This window comes from Podarcis erhardii (assembly GCF_964252035.2).
Source record: "Podarcis erhardii genome assembly, chromosome: 2".
Lineage (NCBI taxonomy): Eukaryota > Metazoa > Chordata > Lepidosauria > Squamata > Lacertidae > Podarcis > Podarcis erhardii.
Window position 1 is genome coordinate 75,120,112 of NC_138498.1, and position 24,916 is coordinate 75,145,027.

At 44.2% G+C, this 24,916-nt stretch overlaps 1 protein-coding gene across 1 annotated transcript in view; it reads left to right on the forward strand.

Moving 5' to 3' along the window:
- Positions 1-2,457: 2,457 nt before the first annotated feature.
- SEMA3G (semaphorin 3G) overlaps positions 2,458-24,916 on the forward strand; it is a 76,857-nt gene continuing 54,398 nt past the window's right edge. The window contains exon 1 of the mRNA XM_081850548.1: positions 2,458-2,955. Coding sequence (XP_081706674.1) covers positions 2,838-2,955 — 118 coding nt within the window. The 5' untranslated portion in view covers positions 2,458-2,837. The remainder of the gene's footprint in view (positions 2,956-24,916) is intronic.

Consider the following 24,916-nt stretch of genomic DNA (forward strand, 5'->3'; position numbering starts at 1 on the left):
GTCCGTAAGTTGGTAGCCATTGACAGACTTATCGTCCATGAGCTTATTTAAACTGCTTTCAAAGCCGTCCAAGTTGGTGGCCATTGGCACATCTTGTGTTAGTGATTTCCATAGTTTAAATATGCACTGTGTGAATGAGTACTTCCTTTTGTCTGTCCTGACTCTTCCAACATTTAGCTTCACTGAATGACGCCAGGTTCTGTCATTATGCAAGCAGGGTGGGAAGTGTCTCTGTTCACTTTCTCTGCCACCATGAACAATTTTATACACATCTATCATTTTCCAGTTACCAGTACTTGTCATTTTTTTCTAAACTAAAAAGAAAGCCCAAAATATTTCAGTGTTTACTTGGGGTGGAATTGTTCCAGCGCCTTGACCATTTTGATTGTCCTTTTCTGAACCTTTTCCAGCTCTACAGTATCTTTTTTAAGGGGAGGCAACCAGAACTGTATACATCAGAGCTTTCCAAACTGTGTGTCGTGACATATTAGTGTGCCAGCTGCAGTGTGTAGGTGTGCTGCACGAACACTCCTGGCACTCCTACTGGGGCCGGAAAGGGGTTAGCTTAACCTCCTGTTTGCTAGTAAGACTGAATTACTGTGTCGTTAAATGATGCATGTCTAAAAAGTGTGTCACCAACATGAAAAGTTTGGAAAAGCTCTTGTATACAGGGTATACAGTATTCCAAATGTAGTTGCATGTAGATCTGTCCAATGGCATGATGATACTGTCACTTTCATTCTCAAACCCTTTCCTAATTATTCCTAACAGGGAATTTACGTTTTTTTCATCGCTGCCACACACTGGGCTGACATTTTCATTGAATTGTCCATCACGGCTTCAAGATGTCTTTCCTGAACAGTCATCACCAATACTGTATGCAAGTATATTTTTGACTCCATAAGCATACATGTGAAATTAGAGATTTACTTATTTATTTTGCTCAGATGTGCATCACTTCATGCTTGTTTCTGCTGAGTTGCATTTGCCATTCTAATGCTCATTAGCCTGGTTTGGAGTAATACTTTTGAGCACCTCATAGTTCCTTTTTGTTCTTACCACCCTGAACAATATGGTGACATCAGCAAACCTGGCCATCTCACAGCCTAACACTTACTGGTAAGTCCAGACCATTTACAGGCAAGGCTTCAGTTTCCTGAAGGAAGCCTTCTTGCCTCTAACACCTTTCTTGGCACTGCTTGTTAACCACACTGGCATCCTCTTGGCCTTAGTGGTACCTTCCCTGATCTTTGGTATAACTAAAACGATTTCAATAGACTTGGGTTTATTTGGGAGAAAGGGTGGGATACCAATTCAATAGATGAAAGCAAATGTAGTATCTGTGGCTAATAGGTAAGAAGCTCAGGGTTTCTTTGTTGTTGCTTTCCATGATCTAATGCTTTTAGAGGCTGAAGGAAATAATGAAGAAGATGCTGGAATGGAGTCTTCTGTTAGAAACCCATGCTGTTACAAAATCTTTAAGCATCTGGGCTTGGCCAGTGTCAGAAAGAGGATGATAGTCTGCATGGGCCACTGGACCTGCAGTTCGTCATTTCTCCACAGTCACTTACTTTTAAAAAAATTAATGTGTTCAAGGTAGTTTACACCATGCAGCTTCATCCTATGCAAAGTGGCAACTGGTGCTCATTGGGGCTGATGGGGAAGAAGGCAGTTTTGCTTCCATCCTCCTCCCTGATGCTACACACATGTAAATTGCAGGCAGGTGGGGCCCATCTGAGATGGTGGGGCAGGGCCCCATCTGCCCAAATGGACCAGCCTTTATTGACCAATGCATATCTACTTGGAAATAAGGCCAACTTGTGGTCAACGTATGAGTCAGGCAGCCCTGGTAGTGGCTCCATGTTCTTCCATTCTGTCGCTTTGCTTTGGTGGTCAGGCTCAAAAATGGGTATCAATATGTTTTTTTTAAAAGAGCAAGCCACTCTTAGGCATCCAATTTCTCTGCTCCGTTTTATCTGAAACTGGCGCCAGCGCCAGCTCAGGATGTGTGTAAAGTGAGATCAGTGCGAGAAACAAAAAGGAGCAGGTAACGGGGGCAGTTCAAATGGACACATCTGGCAGCAAGGAGAACCTGAGAGACACTGCTGGACTGTGTCCATTTGGCTAGAGTGGGGAATCAATATATTTATTTTTCAGATGGGGGAACAGGTGTGGGGAGTGCATTCTTTGGGATGGAAAAACTGTTGCAGGCATGGAGAGGAGGGTGTAGTAGGGAAATATTACAGGAGATTAGATCCCCAAACCCAGTTCCAGGTATCAACTCCATCCCCCTTTCGTGAGAATGGACAGAAGTCAGTCAGCTTGGAGCTACAGAAGGGGGACATTTAACTTGGCGGTTGCTTTCCCTTCTCAGCGGAAGGTGAGAGTGGGCAGCACTGAGGAGAAATGTAACCCATGCACAAATACATCCACACCCTGAGGGGTGCCTCGCTCGGTGGGGCAGCTTAGTCGCCTCAGGCGCGTGCGGCTGGCGGGAAGTCCTTGAAGGCGGGCCGCGCCTCCCTCCCGCGTCTTTTCCCCGCCTCAGCTCTCTGGGTCTCTGGCGATCGCCTTGCTGAGAAGCTGGGTGGAGCCCTGCCTGTATAAAACTTTTGCAGGAGACGCGCGGCCGGCTCGAACTCCTGAGGGCGCGTCGCGCTCGTTTAGTGTGTAGAGGGAGAAAGCGCGCGCTGCGGGAGCCGCCACTTCTAGCAGGCCGGCGGCGGCGCACTGAGGGGTGTCCCTGTCGCGACGGGAGAAGCGGGGTCAGCGTGGCAACCCCTCTGAACTGACGGGAAGGAGCGGCCGCCTCCCTGCGAGAGGCAAAGCGAGGGACCATGAAAGGTGGATACATTTTGGCTGGCCTGGCGACTTGGTGGTGGCTCATCTGCAACCCCTTTGCCAGCTGCGGCGCCACGAAGGGCAGCGTGCCTCGACTTCGCCTCTCATCTAAAGGTAAGCTTATGATTACCACCTCACTCAGTAGAAAGCATCCCCCCCCCCTTTGAAAAAAAAAATCATATTTGATGCCCGCCTTCTTTTCTTATTTAGCCTCCAAATAATCTTTGGAGGTGGGACTTTAATGTTCCCATTTTACAGATGAGCAATGGAGGCTGAGAAACTGCGGCTCGAGCGAGTCGCATCCATGGGCCAGGCAGTCGAGGGAAGAGTTAGGCTTTGAACCCTGTTTTTCCAAAGAAAGCCAAGTCTGCCTCCACACCTGAAGCTTCTGTGTGTATGGGCGCTTTCAGAAGACCTGTTTCATTCATAGCGATTTGTTTGCAGGGGAATCAGGCAACAGGGGTGGTTTTAAGGAGCATTCATTCTGAAATGTTTGTGGGGAGGTTAGAAAATGTTGTATCATACCTGAAAATAATGGCAGTCTGGAAGCGCTGTGTGTATGTGTGTGTATACGTGTTTCCAGCTTAAGTTGGTTAACAATGAGAATGTGAACACACAACCTTGGCCAGTATCTTTCTGCTGTGTGTTGGTCCTTCACCTGTACCACAGCAAGTACAGGAGGGGCTTAGAAGTACTTCTTTGTTTTAATACATGACACCAATCCAACATTTTATCCTCTAGAACATGCTAACAGCTCTCTCTGTGTGTCTCAGTAGTTCAGGCTGGGATGGTCCCATGTGCATTTTTTTGTTTGCTGGGTACTTTATTTGCTCCCAGTTGCCACATGGAGATTCTTTGGACTGAGTTCCACATTCTTCAGAGAGGTGGCGGATGATAGAATCCATGGAAGAGCTTTGATCATGACTTATTTCCTGAGTTGAGTAAGAGAAGGTGTAAGAACAGGGATGGCGGGTGAGGGATCTTGGCATTGGGTGGGAAGCAATGCCTGGCTGGGTTGTCAAAGTGTGTAAGTGTCCTAGGGATCTAGAACAGGAAGCTTGTGAGAATGAAGTAATATAGGTGGTCGTGGAGAAATGGGGGCAAAGTTGCATACATGTCAACATCCGTATTTTCTCCTCTGTGTGCTATCTCATGCTATGTATGTAGCACACATTTGAACAGATCATTTCCAGGAACACTCATTTATGAAATGCAGCACATATAACGCATGCCAAATGTACATGAAAATCCAGCAGAACTGCCAACTGAATAGGAAGGAAAAACCAGCCAGCTTTGGTCTTGCGCCCTTAACAGCAGCTGCTTGTGCAGAAATCAGCAGGTGAAGCTTTTTAACAGCATGACTATGAATATTATCTCCTGATAATAACTGCATAAAGTAGTTATTGCTAAAGCACAGCTGCAGGGATCAGCTAAACAATTGGAAACTCCACTGAATTCACCTGAGCAAGCCTAGGTGTAAAATTTGCTGTTGATTTTTATTTGGCCTCTCTGCCCCTTTTCGCTATCAAAGGCTACTATAATCACTTCCAGTATTGGAGGCAATAGGGTGAATACGAATTGCAGGAGCAGAGAGTGCTGTTGTGCTCATGTCCAGCTTGTTGGGTTCCCATAAGCACCAGGTAGGCCACTGGGGGCACAAAATACTGGCTGAGATCGGGCTTTCGTCTGATCCAGCAGGGCTTTTCTTATGTTCACTTTGCCAAAGCACATTAGGCAGTTGACTATGTACTAGTGTATTTATTAGAAGTTTGCAACATTTTTGGATGTCATTGTGTGGCTTGCTTTTCTCTCTCTCCCATTCATTTTGTTCTTTTTTCTTCTGTGTGATTTTTAAAAGAACTTTTTAGGTGTGTTGTTTATGTTGTTTTATTGCTTTTACTGATTGAGATGTTTTGCTTTTAAATGTTGTAATGTTGAAGGGAGCTCTCCTAAAAGATTGGGTATATATATATTTAAAATGAAATGAGATGAAAATAATAATATATGGTCCCCCCAAGTAGCAACCTACCACTCTTACAGAACATTAAATGCAGCTCATGGCAGGTTAAAAGCTATGGGTTGTAGCCAGCTAAGTTGTTCTGTTAATGCAATGTCTTCTGTTTGCACAGCAGGACTTTCTCTCTCCTCCCTCTTTTGCCTCCCCCAAATCCTGTTCTGGGGGTTCCCTCAATCCCCCAAAGCATATTTTGAGGGGGGAGCAGGATGATGAGAATGAGAAGAAGTCCTATTGCTCAGGCAGAATTCTTTTTGCTTATGCAGCAGTGGGGAACCTATGGGCCAACTTTAACAGGGAATGGTGCAACCCTCCCATCAATCACATGATGCCATTATAATGCAGGCTGCTTTGACAGGTGGGCCAAACTGGATCTCTTGGTGGCCAAGGTTGGCCCATGTGCCTAAGGTTTCTTACCCTGTGTCAATGGGATACAGCCTGATGGTTCTGTTACTCCATCTAGCCAGTGCCTGCACCAACTTGCAGTGCCTCTTCAAGGTCTCAGCCGGGAAACAGCCCTGCTCTCTGAGAGCCTTCTGAACTGGAGATGCCAGGGTCCTTTTTTATGCAAAACATGCACTCTGCTGCTGGGCTATGAGCCCCCACCACCCACCCTCTCTGTGTTCCCAGGAGAAAGTTGTAACAACCATAGCCTGCTTTTTTTCAGCTGTCAAGGCTCTGTTTTCTTTAGCCAGCTTCAGGGCAGGATGATCATATCTCAGAGCAGGTAGCATGAATGAGAGCAAGGGAAGATGCTCCAGGTGTTCCATGTGCTTGTAATGTTGCCCAAACTGTCTCAACCAGGGCTAGCACTTCCAAGATACAGATTGAGTTGTTTCCTGTTGCTCTCACTTTCAACTGGGGTGATTCCGGTTGAATCTGTCAGGTCTGCAGAGCTTGAACTAGTAAGCTTAGGAGTGGCTAAAGCACATACATATTTGGAATGCCTGCTCTGCAAATTCTGTTTCCTCAGCAGTGTAATGCTATATGGACTAGGGTCGATTGCATGTTAGAAATACACTCCCCACCTAGCCATTCACTTGCCATCTCTAATCCCCCAAAAGTTTGGCTACTGTCAGATCTACAGTGAACTACTGGATCCAATTCAAGTGTAAGCACACACAGCCATAAAAAGTACCTAAAATAGTGTCCCATCCTGTGTCACGCTACAACCAATGTGGGATGCCCTGTAGGTGCTGCCACTGCTGGATGCCTCTCAGTTGGCAATTGATCTATGTCAAGTCCTCCTCTGTAGTGGTTACTCATTTGTAGAATGCATTGCCCTCCCCGATGAGGTGCATCTGTCTGCATCTTTACTAACATTCAAGAGAACTTTAAAAACCTACTTGCTTACTGAGGCATTTGAAGGCTGAAATACACCGTTCCTGGAGACCCTGAGATTATTAGCTGGGAGGATATGTGATTGTTCTCCCATGTTTTAAATGTCTTTAATTTGTAAACAATTGTATTGAAGCCCGGCTGATGTGTTTTGTTGCGTTACAAAGATGTGTACAAATGTGACATGAAGGCTGGCAACGTTACCGCTGCTGTGTGGGAATCCCTTTCAGAAGAACACAGTGCCTGAAGACAGGTTGTGCATCTATAGCAGTGGCCAGAGGAGGAATGACTGCTGGGAGGAACGTAGAGAGAAGGAGCACCATGGTGCCTGTGCAGCAACACAACCAGACGCCTTAATCTGCCCCAGCTACAACAAAACATGTCTCTAACATGCCAATCTCTACAGTCACCTTCCAACAGTTTGATTTCCTCCATTGCCTCCCAAGGCAGACGGTTGCTAACTTTGCAGCTCCTGGACAGGAATTCCTAGTGTTTTCTGACACTAAAAGCTTAGCAATGTTTTCACAAGAAAGAGGAAAACCCAAAGACTTGAGAACTGTAGTTTGGACAGCCCATATCACAAAGTCACTCAGTGTCAATATTATGGTTGGGAACCAAATGAGTCTTTCTTGAGAATGGAGACCTTTGTGTAAGAAGATGGGTAGGAAGAAAGTACAAAATGCAAGAATCAGAGACATACATTTGGACTTGCGTCTTAGCCAGAAGGTTTGTTCCTTTCTGCATTTATTTTGTTGCCTGGCTCCTATGGAAGCCAGGGGTCAAATCCACATTTGATTCTCATTGGAATATGCATAGAGGCCCATGCTTGTGGGTAGTTTTGGAGTATAGCATCTCATTGAGGTATTGATAAAATGGCAGCTGCACATACTTAGACATAAAGTTTCTCTTTCTGACTGGATATTCATTGCTTCAAGATCCAACTGCATGCAATATGAGAGACTGTGGTCAGCAAGCAAAGTCTCCTTAGCCTCAAATAGGCTAAAGGAAATGGAGGAAAGTCTGCCTTTAGGAGCAGCTGGGGGAATGCAGGAAACACAAAACAGAAGAGTTGGGCTTGTGCTGCCTTAGATTGAATACTCATGCAGATTTTCACCAGAGGCAGATGCGGTACTGGCTGAAGCCCAGACTGATGTATCTAATGATCTGAGAGCCTCAGGACTGGAAATGGTAAAGACTCTGAATCCTCAGTTGAGTTATTCTTTAAGTACTTTGTAGTCATGGACATTTGCCTCATCATAGAAGGGAAGTAAAATGAATCACGCTAAAAAATAATGCAAGCATTCAATTTCTGACAGATTTGGTTTTCTAAACTTGCTTGTCAGACAGCATCCATCTACCATAGGGGGTGTTGTAAAACAAGGAAAATATAAATCTGAAAGAGTTCAAGCAGCTCCAAGCTAGGAGAGATTGTTTGAGAACAGTCCGCATCTTGAACTGCTTGAAAAAATAAACCAACCTAAATTTGATGTTTAAATATAGTTCCTCTTTCAACACCTCTCCAACAGTTGTCATAGCTGAATACCTATAATTTACAATGCAGCTTATGAATGCTTGCAGAAACAATAATAGGTGCTATTACTGAAAAATGGACCGCAAATTATTTCAGCGATAATCAAGGCACTTGGACCAATGCCTAAAAATGTGAATGAGTAGCTCAAGATAACAATGGGCACAGAATTCCAGAGGGGCAGCCATGTTTACCTGTTAACAGCAAACACACATCACACACACAAGTCTTTTGTTTAAGGTGGCACCAAGCTTATTAATGGGTAAGCAACACAACTGCAGGCTTGTACCCAAAAACTGGGCTGTTAGGGCCTGTGAGAATTCCAAGGAGGGGAGATTCCACAGCAAATAACAGAACCCACAAATATCCTGGTCTTGATTCTTGGCCTGCATTTGTTGAAAACTGGATAAAATTAAAAGCGTTGCTTTTTAGGGTATGAATAGGCCATGTCTGCACCTCCCTTAGCTTCTGGAATAGGAAACAGAGAGGAGGCAGCCGCAAGATACACATCAGAATGCAGGAATGGTGTGGCATAGGGAGAATCCTGCTCCCCCCCTTCATTCCACTGTGGACCCCATGTCCAAATGGCATTGTGCCCATCTGATATCTAGATCTGTGCAGATCTTTAAAAAGGAAATGTACCACTTTGGAGAAAGCAAAATTGTTCCAGCCCTTCAAAATATCCTGCGTTTGTTTTTTGTTTTTTCAAGCCAAGTATTCAACAGAAGACTAATTCAAACATTACTTCAGTGGTATAGTTGGCAGCTGCCATTGTGGATCTTTCTGTGTGGCTACAGTAGATTCAAAAGTTACCATAATTCATGGAGCCCAAACCAAAATATTTTCATGTTGACATCTAGCATGATTTCCCTCTATATTCAGTCTTCTGTTTCAGGGAGAGGAACAGTAATAACCATTAGAGATATTTTATAGAATAGCATGTGGCCTGTTCTAACCAACTGCTTTTCTCTAAAATGCAAGGCTTGGCTCACTAAAGGACCAAAAGTGTATGTTTTAAAGCTTCTCTTCAAAATCCATTCTCATTAAAATAACTTATGTTTATTAGGAAAACACCATAGAGATACAGCTGAATGAAAATATTCAACATATTAACATATGCCTGTGTAACTATTCAGCACTTTCACTGATTGTTAACAATAATCACTGTGGCAAACTCTGGAGATAAGCCATTTTTGGCTTACAACAATGGGAGCGAGGTAATGTGACTGGGTGCTTTAAAACTTAGATGCTCCCTGTCAGTAACACTTAAGAGGTCTATGTTGTAGTGTTTTCTAATATCCAGCAGCAAGGTTTCTTAATAATGTGAAAGGAAAAGCTTTGACCACTTATCCCTTAACCAGAGGATCAAAGTAAGGCTGAGGCATGTTGTAAACAAAACTGGATTTTTATTTATGCACACTCAATGAGGGTTAAAGCTTTGTGGTTACTCTTCTAAGGCACAGCACTTTGTTTCAGTCAAAATCACTTTACAGAAGAAATTAAGAACCTTACTTAAAATGCCTACTTTAAACTTGTGCCTCCTAGAATGACCATTTGATCTACGAAGGTGGTCAAATGCCCCCAGCCCCTTCTAGAAACTTTTCCTACCCTTGAGGGAAATCATTTGGTTTGTCCTGCCCAGCAAGCCCCTATCTACCAAGGTAATTCCCTAGCCCAAACACCTCCCAAGCTTTGCCCAGGTTCTATCATTTAATTCTCTACCCCTTCCTGTTTGACTAACATTCCACCCAGCCCTGTTTGGCTTCTAGGTCTCCAGGATGATGACCCAAGGTGTGCCCGCCACAATTCAAGGTTCGCCAAACATTTTGGGTTTAGGGAAAGAAATGTAAGAAATTGTTGTGGGAACCTCAGAATCCCCATTTTGCAAAATAAAAACTGGTGATGCTCAACAGTGCCCCCCCAAAGCAAAACACTGATGTCCTCACTAAAGAAAGTAGAACCCAGAGAAAAGTAGATAACACCCCTCCAACCACCCCCACCCCCATTTAGATTGGAGGAAGCTGGGCTCATGGAGTTTTTAGTTCCGGGTTAGCCAGTGTGGTGCTCTACAGACATTTTGGACTACAATGCCCATCAGCCCCAGCCAGCATGGACAATGATCAAAGGTGATGGGAGGTGAAGAGGCAAAGAAATGCAAGCTATGAGCATAGGCGAATGCGCTGCTTACTGGTGGTGGATGGTGTCACATGAATAAGAAGCAAACCTGTATGTGAAGGACATGTTACAGCTCTGGGTTTTGGTGGCATCTTCTTGAAATGTATCTGAGCACTTCTGATCTTTTTAAGGTGCAAACATACGTGCTTAATTTCAAATGTAACAGCTACCAATTTGAGTTAGACCCAAGGCTGAGATGAGAATTCTGAAGCCATGGTAATTCACCATGGAGAGAGGGACATGTGGAAGGGGCAAGATGTACAAAGTGGGAAGCATATCCCAGAGGTCTCTGAGTCATTTCTTTTCATTTCAGGTACGGGACTGGTGTTGAGCAAGGTTTAAATGGTGCATGCACAAATATCTCTGAAACCACAATAGATTTTAGATCAGTCCTCTGCAGGGGTTATATGTATACAGTGGTACCTCGGGTTACATACGCTTCAGGTTACAGACTCCGCTAACCCAGAAATAGTGCTTCAGGTTAAGAACTTTGCTTCAGGATGAGAACAGAAATTGTGCTCCGGCGGCGCAGCAGCAGCAGCAGGAGGCCCCATTAGCTAAAGTGGTACTTCAGGTTAAGAACAGTTTCAGGTTAAGTACGGACCTCCAGAATGAATTAAGTACTTAACCCGAGGTACTACTGTATCTGTTTCATTGCAAAGGCTACTGTCTTCTAGAGTTTTGAAAAAGCATGTCTGTGTATTAAAAGAGAAACCTGTGTAGCTTATTTCCTTTATCACACACTCATTGACCAATTGCTGGATGGCCCTCTGGTTTCTGGAAGTAAGTGTAATGTTTCATGGAACCATAAATATCAAGAATATCCAGTCAAGCTGTGCATGAATTGGAGGGTGTTAGGCTTCAAGCACAAATTCACCTGAGTGCTCAGCATTGTCTCCAGTACCACACAAGCAGCGACTTCCTTCTCTCTGTCCCTCATGCACACTCAGAATCTCCCCTGTGGTATCCCCCAACCCCCTGGAGCAGATTTTGAGGGTGCACAGGAGACTGCTGGGGGAAGGGGAGGAATGGAAAGTTCCAATGCAGAAGTCTGTTGCACAAGTGGAACAGCAGCACTGAGTACAGTCTTGACTCTCTCCAGTGCTAAGCTGTGGGGAGGCCTGTGCCAGACCCCACACTGAGCAGGAGGATGTTGAGTGGCTGTGTTTGGAGATGGTGTTGCATGGACCACTGTTTATCACATCTCACATTCAAGAAGACCTTTCCATTTTTCCTTGTTGCAAAGGAGCAGGACCAAAACATCCTTGTCATCTTCCTTTGACACAGTGAGGTGTCTTGCTCACCCCTCACCCTCTCAGTTTCCTTTCCCTTCTAGTTTATTTTTAAACAGGTCATCCTTTCATGCTGTAGTTTATTTGTTGAGTAAAAGACTCTCACGGTCAGGCTTGCAGCTCACTCCCAGCCCTAATTCGCCTGAAAGTGACACAGCAGATCTTGTGGAAGAGTGTCCAGGGTTTGCAAATGTAATCAGTGCCCAGATTTCTTTTAGCTAAGCAACATGAGCCTTCTCCATAGCAACATATATGTTCTTGAGATAGCTTTAGAAATAACCTTTCCTCTATTCTGATTGTGTGGCTTGAAAGTTTCTTTCACTAGCCAAGGTTGTTCTACTGTAAAGTATAATGTAATGTGTTCTTTGGGAAAGGGCTGAACAAATGATTTCTTTTTAAAGGCTTACGGTTTGCAAATAGATTGTTTCATCTAAGGATCTGACTCATTTTTGTCACACATTTGAGGTGGCCCATCCCTACTGCAAAATATAATTCCATGTTTACATTTTACTCTTGCCTTTGGGACAGTGCACAAAAGTTGTGATCACGCAGCAGTGATCGAGGGAGAGAATCAGGCGTGTGCCTTGGGAATAATGCAAAAGAGCCACCAGCTGCAATGCAGGAGGCAGCCTGAGAGTAAGAGAAGCGGCAGAAGGAGAGAATTGGCTTAGGAGTTCTGTATTGGAAGGCTGAGCTTGGATGGTGTAAGGAGGGATAATAAAACCCTCAAAGAGCAAGAGCTGGCTGTGTGACAATCCAGAGAGGTGCCAAGTGAGGCAAGTGTGTCAACAGCCAGGATTAACTGGAAAGAGGCAGAATCCTGTCCCGCCCTTTGGAGTTGTTGTTTTTTTTTTAATAGTATTTCTGGATGTTATTTTCCACTTCCTGAGACCAGCTGCATCACATAGTTTCCTTCACAGTGTGTAGGTACATACAAGGAAGTAGTAAGCTTACTCTGATAAGAATAGTTACCTTTGCGGGGTGGGAACTCCTTGATGTTTGTTTTGCACATGAGAGACACCAAGGCTACATGCTTGTTTGGGAAAAACTCTGCCATTTGAGGGGGTTCCTGCTTTAAGCGAAAACCAGCTAAGCAGTCCTTGCTGTATATGCAATAGAAGGTTGAGTCTTTTCAAAAGCAAATTTCACAAGTTGGATCTGGACCAAAACCTTAGGGAGCCACCAAAGAGAAAGTGTTGTTGTGTATCTCATAATCGCTAGAGTGGGACTCTGCTAATAAAATCCGCACATTATTATATGCTTATCTTGCCCTTCTGCCAAGGAGCTGAGATGCACATTTAGCTAAGTTACGCCAGGTGACGTGATTTGCACCTGTGTGTAGCACCTCCTGGTCAGCTATCACTTCAGTCACTGCTTTCCTTGTGCAGTTTTCCCAGAGGCATTTTTATTTATATTTATTTCACATTTAAAGTTGATGCCAGAGCACCCATTGCTGAATTGCTTACTAAGGACATGCTGAGTGCTTAGACATTGCTATCTTCACTGACTGTTTTAGGATAGCCTTCCCCAACTTTGTGCCTTCCAGTTCTTTGAACTGCAACTCACAACAGCCTCTGACAGCGTGGCCAATGCAATTTGGAGCCGTAGTTAAAGCATCTGGAGGACAGCAGGATGGAGAAAGTTGCTCTTGGGTTCTGTTCTGTAAAGCCACTCGCTGCCAGTTGCTGTCCAGAGCCAATATTCTCTTGTTTGAAAAGTTCCCAGGCCATGTAGATTCCAGGCTTTGCAACATTTTAAGCATTTAATGAGGAGGGCAAGCTAGGATTATGCTTCGAGTGCCTACAATTCCACACTATTCTTTTCTTGAACTTTTACCCTACAAGAATTTCTGGGGTGGGTGGGGGTAGTTGCAGGCCGGTGCAATCCTTCCAGTGCTGGCAAGGCAATCAAAATGGCTATTCCCTCCCCCCCCCCCAATTGGGGACTGAAACATGCTTCACGCCTGGTTGTGAATGGTCTTCTGATAAAGAATCTTAAGGCCCATTGACACTTATCTGGTGCGCAGGGAAACAGCTGTTTGGGGCAGGCACTGCTGAGGCTTTTGCAATGGAAAAGGAGAGGTGAATAGGATATTCATTTGCTTTTGCCAGACATGGGAAGAAAAAAAAGGGGGATTTTGAAAATTTCACCCAGACTCTGGAAGTAACAATTTTTCTTCTCTATGTAGGATTTATTCATTTTAAATGGTTTTTATTGATATATTAAACAGGTGGCAGTCTATTTAACTCAATTCTATTAGTTAACTCTGGACCACGCAGGAGTCAAGCAGGAGTAAAGCCCTTATATTCATGGCATGAGAAGCTGCTGCCAGCTTCTCTTCAAATCCTTTTTCATTGATTGTTGTTGTTGCTGGTATGTGTCTGTCTCAGGAGACAACGGAGTGTGCCTCTGAGTGTGAAGTCAAATTGCAGTGTTAGCAGCTCCGAAGTGGCTTCCCCTGGTTCGCAAGTCTGGATTGTGTGTATGGAGGTCCTGGGCTGCCCAGATGACAAGACTCCCCTCTTAGCCTTCCTGATGTGGTTCAAAAGAAAGCAGAGCAATTTGAAAGCACCTTGCAACCAATTTAGGGATAAATTGCCACCATACTGCAAAAAAAAAAAAAAGTCCCTGGTTTATAAGTTCCTCTCAATGTTTCTGTTTCATGAGTTCTCTGCAATGGCCAATAGACAAATGTTTTTTACAATATAAGTCCAAGTTTAGGCCTTGCAAGGACTTTCACATTTGAACAATCAATAGCTTTGCTGCCACCAGCATGGATGTCAAAAAACCTTTCATTAATTTTTTTTCCATTTATTTCTTTAATTGAGAAGGACACCTAGTGAGGTGTAAAATCCATTGATTGATTCATGCATTATTTTAGGTATTCCTTAATGTACTACTCCCCAGAATATCTGGCTATCTGGGCAGCCCCACAAAAGATTGTGATCTGTCTCTTTGTGTCCACATCCCTTCCAACATAATGGAGCAATCCCAGATGTCATATGGGAAAGCTGAACCAGTGTCCTATACTAAGGTTACCAGATTTTTTTCAAAGAATCCGGGGAAACTTTTTTTTTTTGAAAGAGAAAAAAAGTTTTTTTAAAAAAAGTTTTTGTTTTTTTAAAAGAAGTAATATATTTGCTTCTGTGGTCTCCTCTGTTGCACAGCCTTCCTCTTGGCCCTGGCCTGCTCTCTTGGAGCACAAGCTGCCGTGGAGTAGGCTCGGGCCGGGCCTCAGTTCGTCCACGTGTTGGTGCTCTCCTACTTCTCCTCCTAAACGGCAGCAGCAGTGGCACAGTAAGGCCAGGGCTCCCCTCTTTTTTCTCCTTCCTCTTTCTCTCTCTTCCTTCTCCTTCCCCCTGCATTGGCTTCGGGATTTTTCTGGCCCCATAGCGCCACTGGGCAGTTGGCCAGGTGGCCGGGCGCTCTCGCACCTGGCTCGATTTTGGTGACAAGGGGGGGGGGGTCAGCGGTTTCCCCAGTTGATGCGCTCTCCCGATTCCCTCTCAGCAATGACAGTGGCATTCTCAGCAGCCCAGAGCCAGCCTGGTAGCGTAGTTGGCTCTGGCTGGCTTCAGGAGCTGCCTGCTGCCATGGCGCCTGCCATTTTGCCTCGCCGGCAGTCCCCATATGATGTGTCTTGTGCTGTTGAACCAATCACTCAACATTCATTCCCTACTAATAAATTTACAACACTTAAAATATAAATCCGGGGACGTTAAATGAAATCCAGGTAGATTCTGGGGACAGATTTGTATATCCGGGGACTGTCCCCAGGAAACGGGGACCTCTGGTAACCATATCCTATACCAGCTGTGTATAACTTTAATTGTATTTCCCCTAATAAAGGAAGGTATAAATTAGGCTGGTTTAGTTGACCCAATCTTCTTCCATTGCAGTTCACCAATATTTTGGCCCAAATCTGATTCCCAAACTCATTTCAGTCCACACAGAGTACCTATCAATTTGCCAACTAACCCAATATACATTTTTTACTTTTACAGATAGGAATAGATGATAATATTAGCTTTTCAAATTACATAAGCATCCTGCAGGGATGCAGTTTTATGCTGGGAATCTAGTAGCAAATGGTAAAACTGGTGAACTTGTACCCATTCACATCCCAGGTCCCTTTGTCTATTATAAGTTGTTCTTCTGCTCCCATTTTTCCATTCTTGAAAAAGCCTTTTCAAGCCAAAAATAGCTGTTAGCTTTCCACAATACTATACCCTTTCTTAGATTCTCACATTTCACTACAGGGTGATATATCAAAGGGAGCAGCACTGAACGCACCAGAGAGGAGGATTTCTGCCAACCCCTCCACACTTGGAAGGTGCTTCTAGTAAAAGGGTTCTGCATGTGTTTTATTGAGAAAACCATGAATCTAAAGAAGCGTTGCATTATCTTCCCACCCAGCCTGGTTGCTTCCAAATTGATCCAATATTTGTTGGCTTTGGGGAATTGATTTAATTTAGAATAATATGTAAAAAAGGTATAATTAATTGCTCCTGGTCATAGGTAAGGCTACTTTCCCCCTGTTGTGTACAGATTTATTTATTTTTTGTGCTTGTCCTGTTTGTTCCATAGCACATTAGCCAAAAGCTTTGAATTTCAATTTCCTGCCTCATAAAATATCTGGTTAAGGGCTATTAATGATTCAGCCATTTTATGTGCCTTCGGAGCCACAAGTTCCTTTCTCTTGGATGCCAATATTTTATTGGACCCCCATGTTTTCATATTAGTGGTTGGATTTATACATTTTAAAGCTCTTTCACTGGAAAAAGTGCTGTGTAGTTTGCACTTGGAAGTTTCGACTCAGGGTGCTCTTTGTGTAGACTCAGCTGAAAAGAACAGGGCAAGCAGGGCAAACTCCAAATGCTCTCTCCGTTCGATGGGACGTGACAGTGTACCGTATTTTTTGCACCATAACACTCACTTTTTTCCTCCTAGAAAGTAAGGGGAAATGTCTGTGCGTGTTATGGAGGGAATGCCTACGGATGGCGGGGGGATCTGCTGCAGTCGTGAGCAGAGGATCCATGGTTCCCCTTCCTTCCCTCCTCCGTGGCTCGCTTTGAAACAGCAAAGCGGGAGAAGAGCCGCTGAGTGGGGAGGAGAGAGGGACAGAGAGCCTGCTTCTTTAAAGGAGCAAAGCGGGAGAGGAGAGGAGCCTTCTCCTCTTGTACCCCTCTCCTGCATTATTAGCAGCATCCTTCTCCACCCACCCCACGCATGCTCCTTGTCCCTTCTGTGCTTTTCCCTCCCTCCCCACTTAAAACGTGGTTACAAAGCACGGATCCACATGGATCCTCAGGATTTTTGCACTGGGTCACCCCAAATTCACCATCAGATCACATAGCATGTCCATGGCTACATCTTGCACCAAAAAAATCACGCACCCACTGTTGCCTGGGGCCGCAGTGGTGCAAAAACATGGTTACAAAGCATGGATCTACATGGATCCTCAGGATTTTTGCATTGGGCTACTCCAAACTCACTGTCAGATCACATGTCTGTGGCCACAGCATGAACCACAAAAATCATACATCCACTGTTTCGTTTAGAATATTTTTTTTTTCTTGTTTTCCTCCTCTAAAAACTACGTGCGTGTTATGGTCAGGTGCGTGTTATAGAGCGAAAAATACGGTACATCATGGGTTAATAGCAGCACCTGCACATCACAATCAAGAACTTGACTCAGAACTTCAAGGGCTGCAAGTACTCTGCTCTTCTGGTTGTTGGTTTTGAGGATGATGCTCTCATTTCCCTAAGAGGCACAACTGTGTACCTGGACAGCATATTTTTATCTATTTAAAAGATAAAATTCAGCAGAGCTACCAAGCCCTCAGTCAGATGGGGAAGAATTCAAACCTTTTACATGTGCAGAAGGAATACTTTTAGGACATGTACAGTTGAGAGGCCTTTTTTATATACAAATATATATATGTATTTGGGAATAAAACAGTGACTCCAAGGAACGTGAGGAGGATATGGTAGTATTCCTACTGATCTCTTTCCCAGAAGATAGGCTTATAATACACCAAGATAGAAACCCAGGAAGCTGCCAGTCAGCTGAGTCAGACCCTTGGCCCATCTATTGGACTAAGCCAGGGGTCTGCAACCTTTAATACAAAAAGAGCCACTTGGACCCGTTTCCGAAGAAAAAAAACTGGGAGCCGCAAAACTCGTCATTATAAAAATAACTTTTTTGTCACCTTTTTTATTATTTCTTTGTTTGACCCCTCAGAATTACTCCTCCTCATAGAAATAAACGTTAAATTAACAAGTTACCTTTTTTGTGTGTGTGTGTTCTTCACTCCCCTTCAAAACAGTGACCATCGTACATGCCCCCTTTCAATGCAGTGACCAGTGTACATGCCCCTTACAATGTAGCGGGCGGACGGGAAGGTGACGTCGGGACGTTGCGTGACTAACGCACGCACCGCCCCCATGCGACGTCACAGCCAGTACAGCGCCCACCACAGTGGGGAGTGTTGGGGTGCACAATGCGCCCCCTCGCCTCGCTAGTATCCGCCCCGGAGCCGTGGCAAAGGTGTAAAAGAGCCACATGCGGCTCCGGAGCCGCGGGTTGCTGACCCCTGGACTAAGCTGACTGGCATCAGATCTCTAAGCTAGGGTTTCAAACAGGGTTCTTCTATCCCAGCCCTACCTCTGGATGCCAGAGATTGAAATGAGGACCTTCTGCATGCAAAGCAGATGCTCTGCTACCACAGCTCTTTCCTAAATTCTTCTGATGAATGCAATAGGAGGCAGGTGGATTAATTTATTGTATCCCAAATGCCCTGTAGTAATCCTAACTTGAGTGAACTACACACCTAAATATTGCTGACTAACGATACAGTCATACCTCGGGTTGCGAATGCTGCGTGTTGCATGTTTTTGGGTTGAGGATCGCGCCAAACCCGGAAGTACCGGAACGTACATGCACAGAAGCACAAAATGACATCATGCGCAGAAGCGCCAAATCGTGTGACGTGCAGACGTGGCGTTGTGGGTTGCGAACGCTGCAGGTTGCGAATGTTCCTCCTGCACGGATCACGTTTGCAACCTGAGGTATGACTGTACACTGTTTCCTTTTGTTCTTCTGATCCTAATCTCTCTAGAATTCCCACCTGTTCACAATCCAGCTTCATCTGTGTACTTCATAGAGCTTCTCAAAGGCGATAAGCAATCTTCAGTGGATGAACTGTAGCGATAGTGTAGTGGAAGATGAAACAGAACCGGCAGGTGGGGGGCTCTGTCGCTCTCTAGCCTGCCTCTTACTAAAAGGCAAGACAGTGTAGGTACAGTTTGGGTACAGCATTGGAAGCAATGGATTGGCTCCACTGCAAGCCAACACTGCACTGAGCTCCCAGTGCCTTGCCCCTGCCTTCTAGATAAGTAGCCGTGGCCCAATGCATGTGATTAGAATTACTGATTCCCATGAGTTTTCATGCTTAGCCTATGGTTTCCCAGACCATGTGAAGCCCTTGCTCTGGCAATCACCCATCTGTCATGCCAGCAGCAGATCAGGCTATATGTTCATGTTATTAGGTGAAAAGGGAGGCTCTTTAATCAGAGCCAGGTTCTTATCTTTTCCCAAAGTGCCATGGTGACACAATAATGCAGCAGGGAGAAGTGGTTAGCATGAAACCTTCTCAAAAGCTAAGAAGAGATTTTGCAGAAGGGATGTGTCAGCAGCACCACGAAACTAGAAGAAGTGGCTCTTTGCTTAGTTGCTCAGGTCTGTTGAGACCTGCCTGGCAGCAACAGGCCTGGATAAATGCGAGTGTGAGTCTGTGCTGCCTATATGTGGAGGAACTCTGGGCAGAAAGCCCAGGCTTTCCTTGCTTACTGGTAAATGGAGTGATGAAGAGAGAAACCATTCTTTTGTTTGTCGTAGAACAGTGTTGATTTTTTTAAAATGATATTTTTATTGGTTTTCATTATAACAAAATAAACACTAAGAAATAAAAAATAAAAATTTGAACAACTGTATCATTTTGCAAAATGTTTGTACATTTAATACAGTACCGAAATATGGGATTTCTCCAATCCCCCGACTTCCCTCTACCCCTATGTGGTTCCATTGTTTGTAGAACAGTGTTGAAACTTCAGGCTCCACGCTGAAGCAAAAGATTTGTGGGCCTCTTATAGCTCAGCCATCAAACACTTCTTTATAGTCCAGCCTTCAAACATCTTTGATGTTGCCTTTGGTTCAGTAAGTCACCCAGACGAGGCCCTGTTGACCACCAGCAGGGAAACACAAGTGATAATTGCTTCACAGTCTTTTATTTATTTTAAAAAACATTTATAGACTACCTTTCATTGTAAATAGCAATGCAGATTACAAGAGAAAATGAATACAATAAAACAATCCATTTTTTTAAAGGAAAAAACAGGACCACTACTGATAGCTAGGCACTCCAGTAGACCTGGTACTAAAAATCAGTGCTCATGCATGCGTGCCCTTTCAAACATGCATGTTTTTGCCAGTTGGAGGAAGGCAATCACAACAGCTGCCTTGCAACGACATCTTTACAATCACCCAATCAATATAACTTTCCCCCAACTGCTTAGCACTTCTAGTAAGGGGAATGTTTTACTAGATGTGGCCATGGCTGTAGTGAACGAAATGTGCCTGGGCCTTGACGTACATCCTCATAATATTATATACTAATAGTAAACTCATTCTCTGCATGCAGACTTCATTCACCTGAAACAGCACAACTCATGTCCAAGAGAGAGACTGCAGCAGGCTTGGGGAAGTCCCAAGGTTTGCTGAAGTGCCAGCAATATTCAGTGGGGAAGCCCAACCCAGTGAAGACTTATCATGGTCAATGGTCATAACGTTGAGTGATGGGAGAGGATAGGGTGGAAAACTGGTGTGAGAGAATAGAATACAGTCGAACCTTGGATCCTGAACACCTTGTGAGTCAAACGTTTTGGCTCCTGAACACCGGTTTGTGAACATTCTTCGGAAGCCAAACATCTGAGGCAGCTTCTGTGGCTTCTGATTGAGTGCAGGAAGCTCCTGCAGCCAATTGGAAGCTGTGCCTTGGTTTTTGAATGTTTCTGGAAGTTGAACAGACTTCCAGAACAGATTCCATTTGACAACCAAGGTACGACTGTATCCTGAAACAAGACATGACTGGCTGAGTAGGGCATTAAACAGAAGCACTCCACACTGCAACATTTTGTTACAGGTCCCACTTGTATATCCTTTTGTCCTTATTTAATGTGGCACAACCAGATTTTGCTGGATGCACCCTGAACTTGAATTCCCACAGAAGGATTCATCCATATTGGTAGAAAAATGTAACTTCTAATGAACAGCAGATATTAAAGCCACAGATAGATGAATCTGTGCACTAAAATGTTTGGCTAGGATGCTGGAACACATGAGCCTTTAAGCCTGCTCCATTCAAGCTCTTCTTATGTTCTTGGTAGACCGACCATACTGCTCCAGAAGCTGTAGGAATTGGTAGTAAGGAATTTGCACAACAAACCCTTTCCGAATGTAACCTAGGTAATCAAGTTCAAGAAGCTCTCCAGACTCAAAATTCTGGTGTATGGTGGCTGCAGTGAAGTCTTTGGTTATAAATGTACCTTTTCTCAGAAGATTATGTAATAGATGTGTTATGGCACTCCATGATGCCATCATTCTTTTCCCCGAGAGAATGGATTTTTGAGTGTTATTGCACTCTGGAGAGGGATTGGGCATAATCCCTGAACCTCACTGTTGCAGCTGACCCTCATCCATTCTTCTACTGCATTAATCTCTTTCTATATGAAAACACTTGAGCAGGAGGAAAGTCTTGCCAGATCAACACAAACCTCCCTATTCAAGGAGAGGAAGTTTTCTGAAACAACAAAAGCATGAGAGCCTGTGCCAGTGCTATTCTGAGACAGGAAAGTATTATTTCTGTTTAATAATAGGAAAATATATGTCTTCTTTTGAAGTGGCCTCTTCTGGTGCTTATTATTGCTGAGAGTCCTATCAGTCTATAGGAGTAGAAAGACAGCCAGCTGCACAGTGGAGAGCAGACAAGACACATGTGTTTGCCCAACTCTCGTATTTTAGCCCTAATCTTGTACATCTAAGGGCCTTCCCGGACAATGGATACTTATGATATGGATTCAATACAGATATCATTCTCCCTTGTCTAATGCCATTATACAAATCTGTGTTGGAACTGCATATGAAATACTGTGTACAGTTCTGGTTGCCTCACCTAAAAAAAGATATTGAAGAGTTGGAAAAGGTCAAGCAAAGGGCAACCAAAATGATCATGGGGCTAGAACACAACTCCCCTATAGGGAAAGGTTGTAGCGCTTGGGGTTTGCTAGTTTAGAGAAAAGGTGAATGAAAGGGGACACCATAGAAGTTTATAAAATTATACATGGCATGCATAATTTCCCTCTCTCATAACACTACAACTTGTGGGCATCTATCTGATGAAGCTGAATGCTGGAAGATTCAGGATAGATGAAGGAAAGTATTTCTTAAATACTGTGTTACCCTGCAAAGGGGGTCTGGAAATACACCGGTCCTCTTTAGCCAAATAAAGACAGCAACGTTGTGGAAAGAGTTCAGATTTATTGCAGACTCCAGCAAGAATAATTGATCCAGAGGAATGCTCCAAATTCTGGACCCTGAATACAAAATTCGAGATGCATTTATAACATTCTCTTTGCATGGTTAGCTTGTGTGAACGATCCCTTTCAGCAACATGTTTGGATAATAGAATGCGTGGACAGCTTGTGGACTCCACATGTTCACTTCTAATTGGTTTACAAAAAAGTATGCTTGACTAGCTGCACCATGGCAATAGATAGTTCTGGACAAATGAATTCACCATTTTTCTGTCTCATGCAAAATGTTGCATTTTTGGTAGTTTGTTACATGAAGCGGTCAGTTTGGAGCTTCAAGTCTTTTCAAGGCCACTTCACCTTTCTGGTATGTGAAGCTGATAAGCGAGGCCCTGCTTGTTAGCAAAAAGACAGGTTGAGTTGCATGAAAAATCTCTGCTTAGCTAGGTATATGCTTTTATGCAGGACAATGGCACAGATACATTGTGGTTGTGACTGAGAACATGTTTATGCAGGCTCAGCACTTAGCAGGCTGAGATCAATTGTGTGTCAGAAGCATGTTCTGTGACAGAGGACGAGAGCATGTCAGTATAAGGGTACTCTGTACTTCACTTTCCAGCTAACCTGAAGGGACTTGGCAGAACTCCTGCGTTTCTAATTGGCACAACCTCTCCTTGGTGTCCTGCTAGCTGCTGATAGCGGATTGTAAGCTATTGTTCAGTACAAACTGAGTCAAAGCAGAAATATTAGACCTGTGAAAGCAATGTATGCTCAGAAATGCCTGCCTGCTTTATTGACCCCAGTGGATCATGACATTCACCTGTGTCCCAGGTAATGACACTCAGGTATCAGAACTTGCTCCCACGGGAGACACTGATGGCCGCTAACATAAAAGAGGTTTAGACAAATTTATGGAGGGGGTGTGTCAATGGCTGCTAGCCAAATTGGTCATTTTTCTACCTTCACTGTTAGAGGTAGAATACCTCTGAATGTCAGTTGCTGGGGAGTGTGCTTTTGCCCCATAGACAGCTGGGTTGGCCACTGTGAGAACAGGATGCTGGGTTCGACTGGCCTTTGGCCTGATCCAGCAGGATTTTCTTATGTTCAGGTTTCTCTTAAAAGAAGAGCAAGCTTTAGTAGCTTTTAAATTCATCATAGTGCTGTGCACTTTTTAAAAAAATCACAGTTTTTGGAACAATTAGATAATTGTATTCATAAGGGTTTTGGTTGCATTGGATAGATTGCTAAGAAATCCAGGTCCCAGGCTGGTTTATGTTTCTTATTTTTTGCCCTTCATTTGTGCATGTGTGTGTTCTGTGTTAATCCATGGGAATGAGGAAGGAGGGAAGTGTCCGCCACACTTGGAAAACAGCTGCAAGATATGGTGTGTGTGTGCGAGCGCGCACACACACACGCATTCACACAAAAACACACACAGTGCTGGTCCACTGCCCTTCAGTAATAACCCTCCAAACGCTGAGACTGGATGCCATATGCACAGCAGGAGAAAGGTCCTTGCCAGGCTGCTGGCAGCTGCTATCTAAGAAGTTTTGCTGGGAATGACTGGAATCAGTCCCTAGCGTATTAAGAAGGGTTACACTTGTCTTCCTGGCTCCTGTTCCTGCCAGTGGGAACTGAAATTTTCAGAGAGGGGGATAGGCTGCTTGTTTGTAGGGCATGACTGGCTAATTTGCTTAATTTCACGTTAAGGGTAGTGCCCAAATGAACAGGGCTTTTGGTCTCTTCTGTGCAGAGGACATTTACTGATTCTCTAGCTGTGCTTAAGTGTCTGGTGGGTGCCTTAGTACGCTGTTTGTATTATTTTGCATTTGTTTTATTCTAGGTGTGTTTGTATAATGTGATCTTTCTGCCTGAAGTGATTTGTTTATTTTGATTGGGTGTTTGATGCTTCTTGCTCTCAAAAATATAGCCAATTTAAGAATATTTCCTCTTTGCCATACACACACTGCATTTTATCATTCTGCTACAAATGTTTCGCATGGCCTCTTTCTGATGGCTAACGCCTTCTACCCCTGTCATCTCAGTTTTAGTTTTTTCCGTTTAGTGCTGAGCTTCTCAATTCCAGCCCTCTGTATTCTGACATGGGGAGGTTCCATGTGGCGTGGGACTGCAAGGTGATGACCAGCTTTACAAGTTACGATAGGAGGGGCTAGTGGCTAGGGATGATGAGAATTGTAGTCCAAAACATCGGAGGGCACCTGGTTGGCAAAAGCTGGTGCAGAGGCATTCTCTTATGATAAATAACAAGCAGAGCCATTTTGAACCTTTGGGAGCAAGGCAGAACTAAATAATATACCAAAGAGCACAAGACCATGTTATAAACCACTTGAAAGGAATATTCTGGCAATGAAATTCATTTCAGTACTATAAAGTTCTCCTGAGACAGAAAGGCAGTGGCCATGACGGCAAAGGACAGACTGTTCTGCCCAGTGAGCTTCCAGCTACACCACATCTGGAAAAAAGAACAATTGCCATGCATTTAAATTTGCTGATGTCCACCCCCAGGGCCTTCTAACAAAATACCATACAACAGTGTTGTAAAAATAGGGGCAGCATGCCCAAATGCTCTCCCTGGAGAGCAGACGTCAGGCAGAAAGCGTAATGCAGGAGTCCAGCATCTGTCCGTAGGTAATGAAATGGGTAGGGAATGCCAGATTTCGAACTTGACCCCAAAGCCAAGGGCACAGCTATGGGTGAGAGGATGAGAGGGATCTATCCTCCCCCAAGGCACATGCTTCTCAGCATGTATGGCATGACATTTCTTTGTGAGGAGCACACCCTTGTCTGTATGGAGGCTCTTTGCACATCATCCTGAGAGTGTTGCATGGTGTTCTCTGTAACTTTTCCATTTCTGACTTCTTTTTTTAAACCACCTGGAACCTAAGATCTAAAGGGCTGCAATCAGGAGAAGCATAATGGTGGTAAGAGACAGATGTGTTTTAATACTGGCCTCATTGGCCATTCTCCCTCTCAGAATTAACTCTCTTCCAGCTGCTTTTCTCCCAGTAAGGAAAAAGAAATGAGTCCCCATCTGCTTAGGGGTGCAACAGTCCCATGATCACTGGGATGCGGCTTACTGATGTTGTTATATTCTTCCACACAGGGGAATAGTCCTCC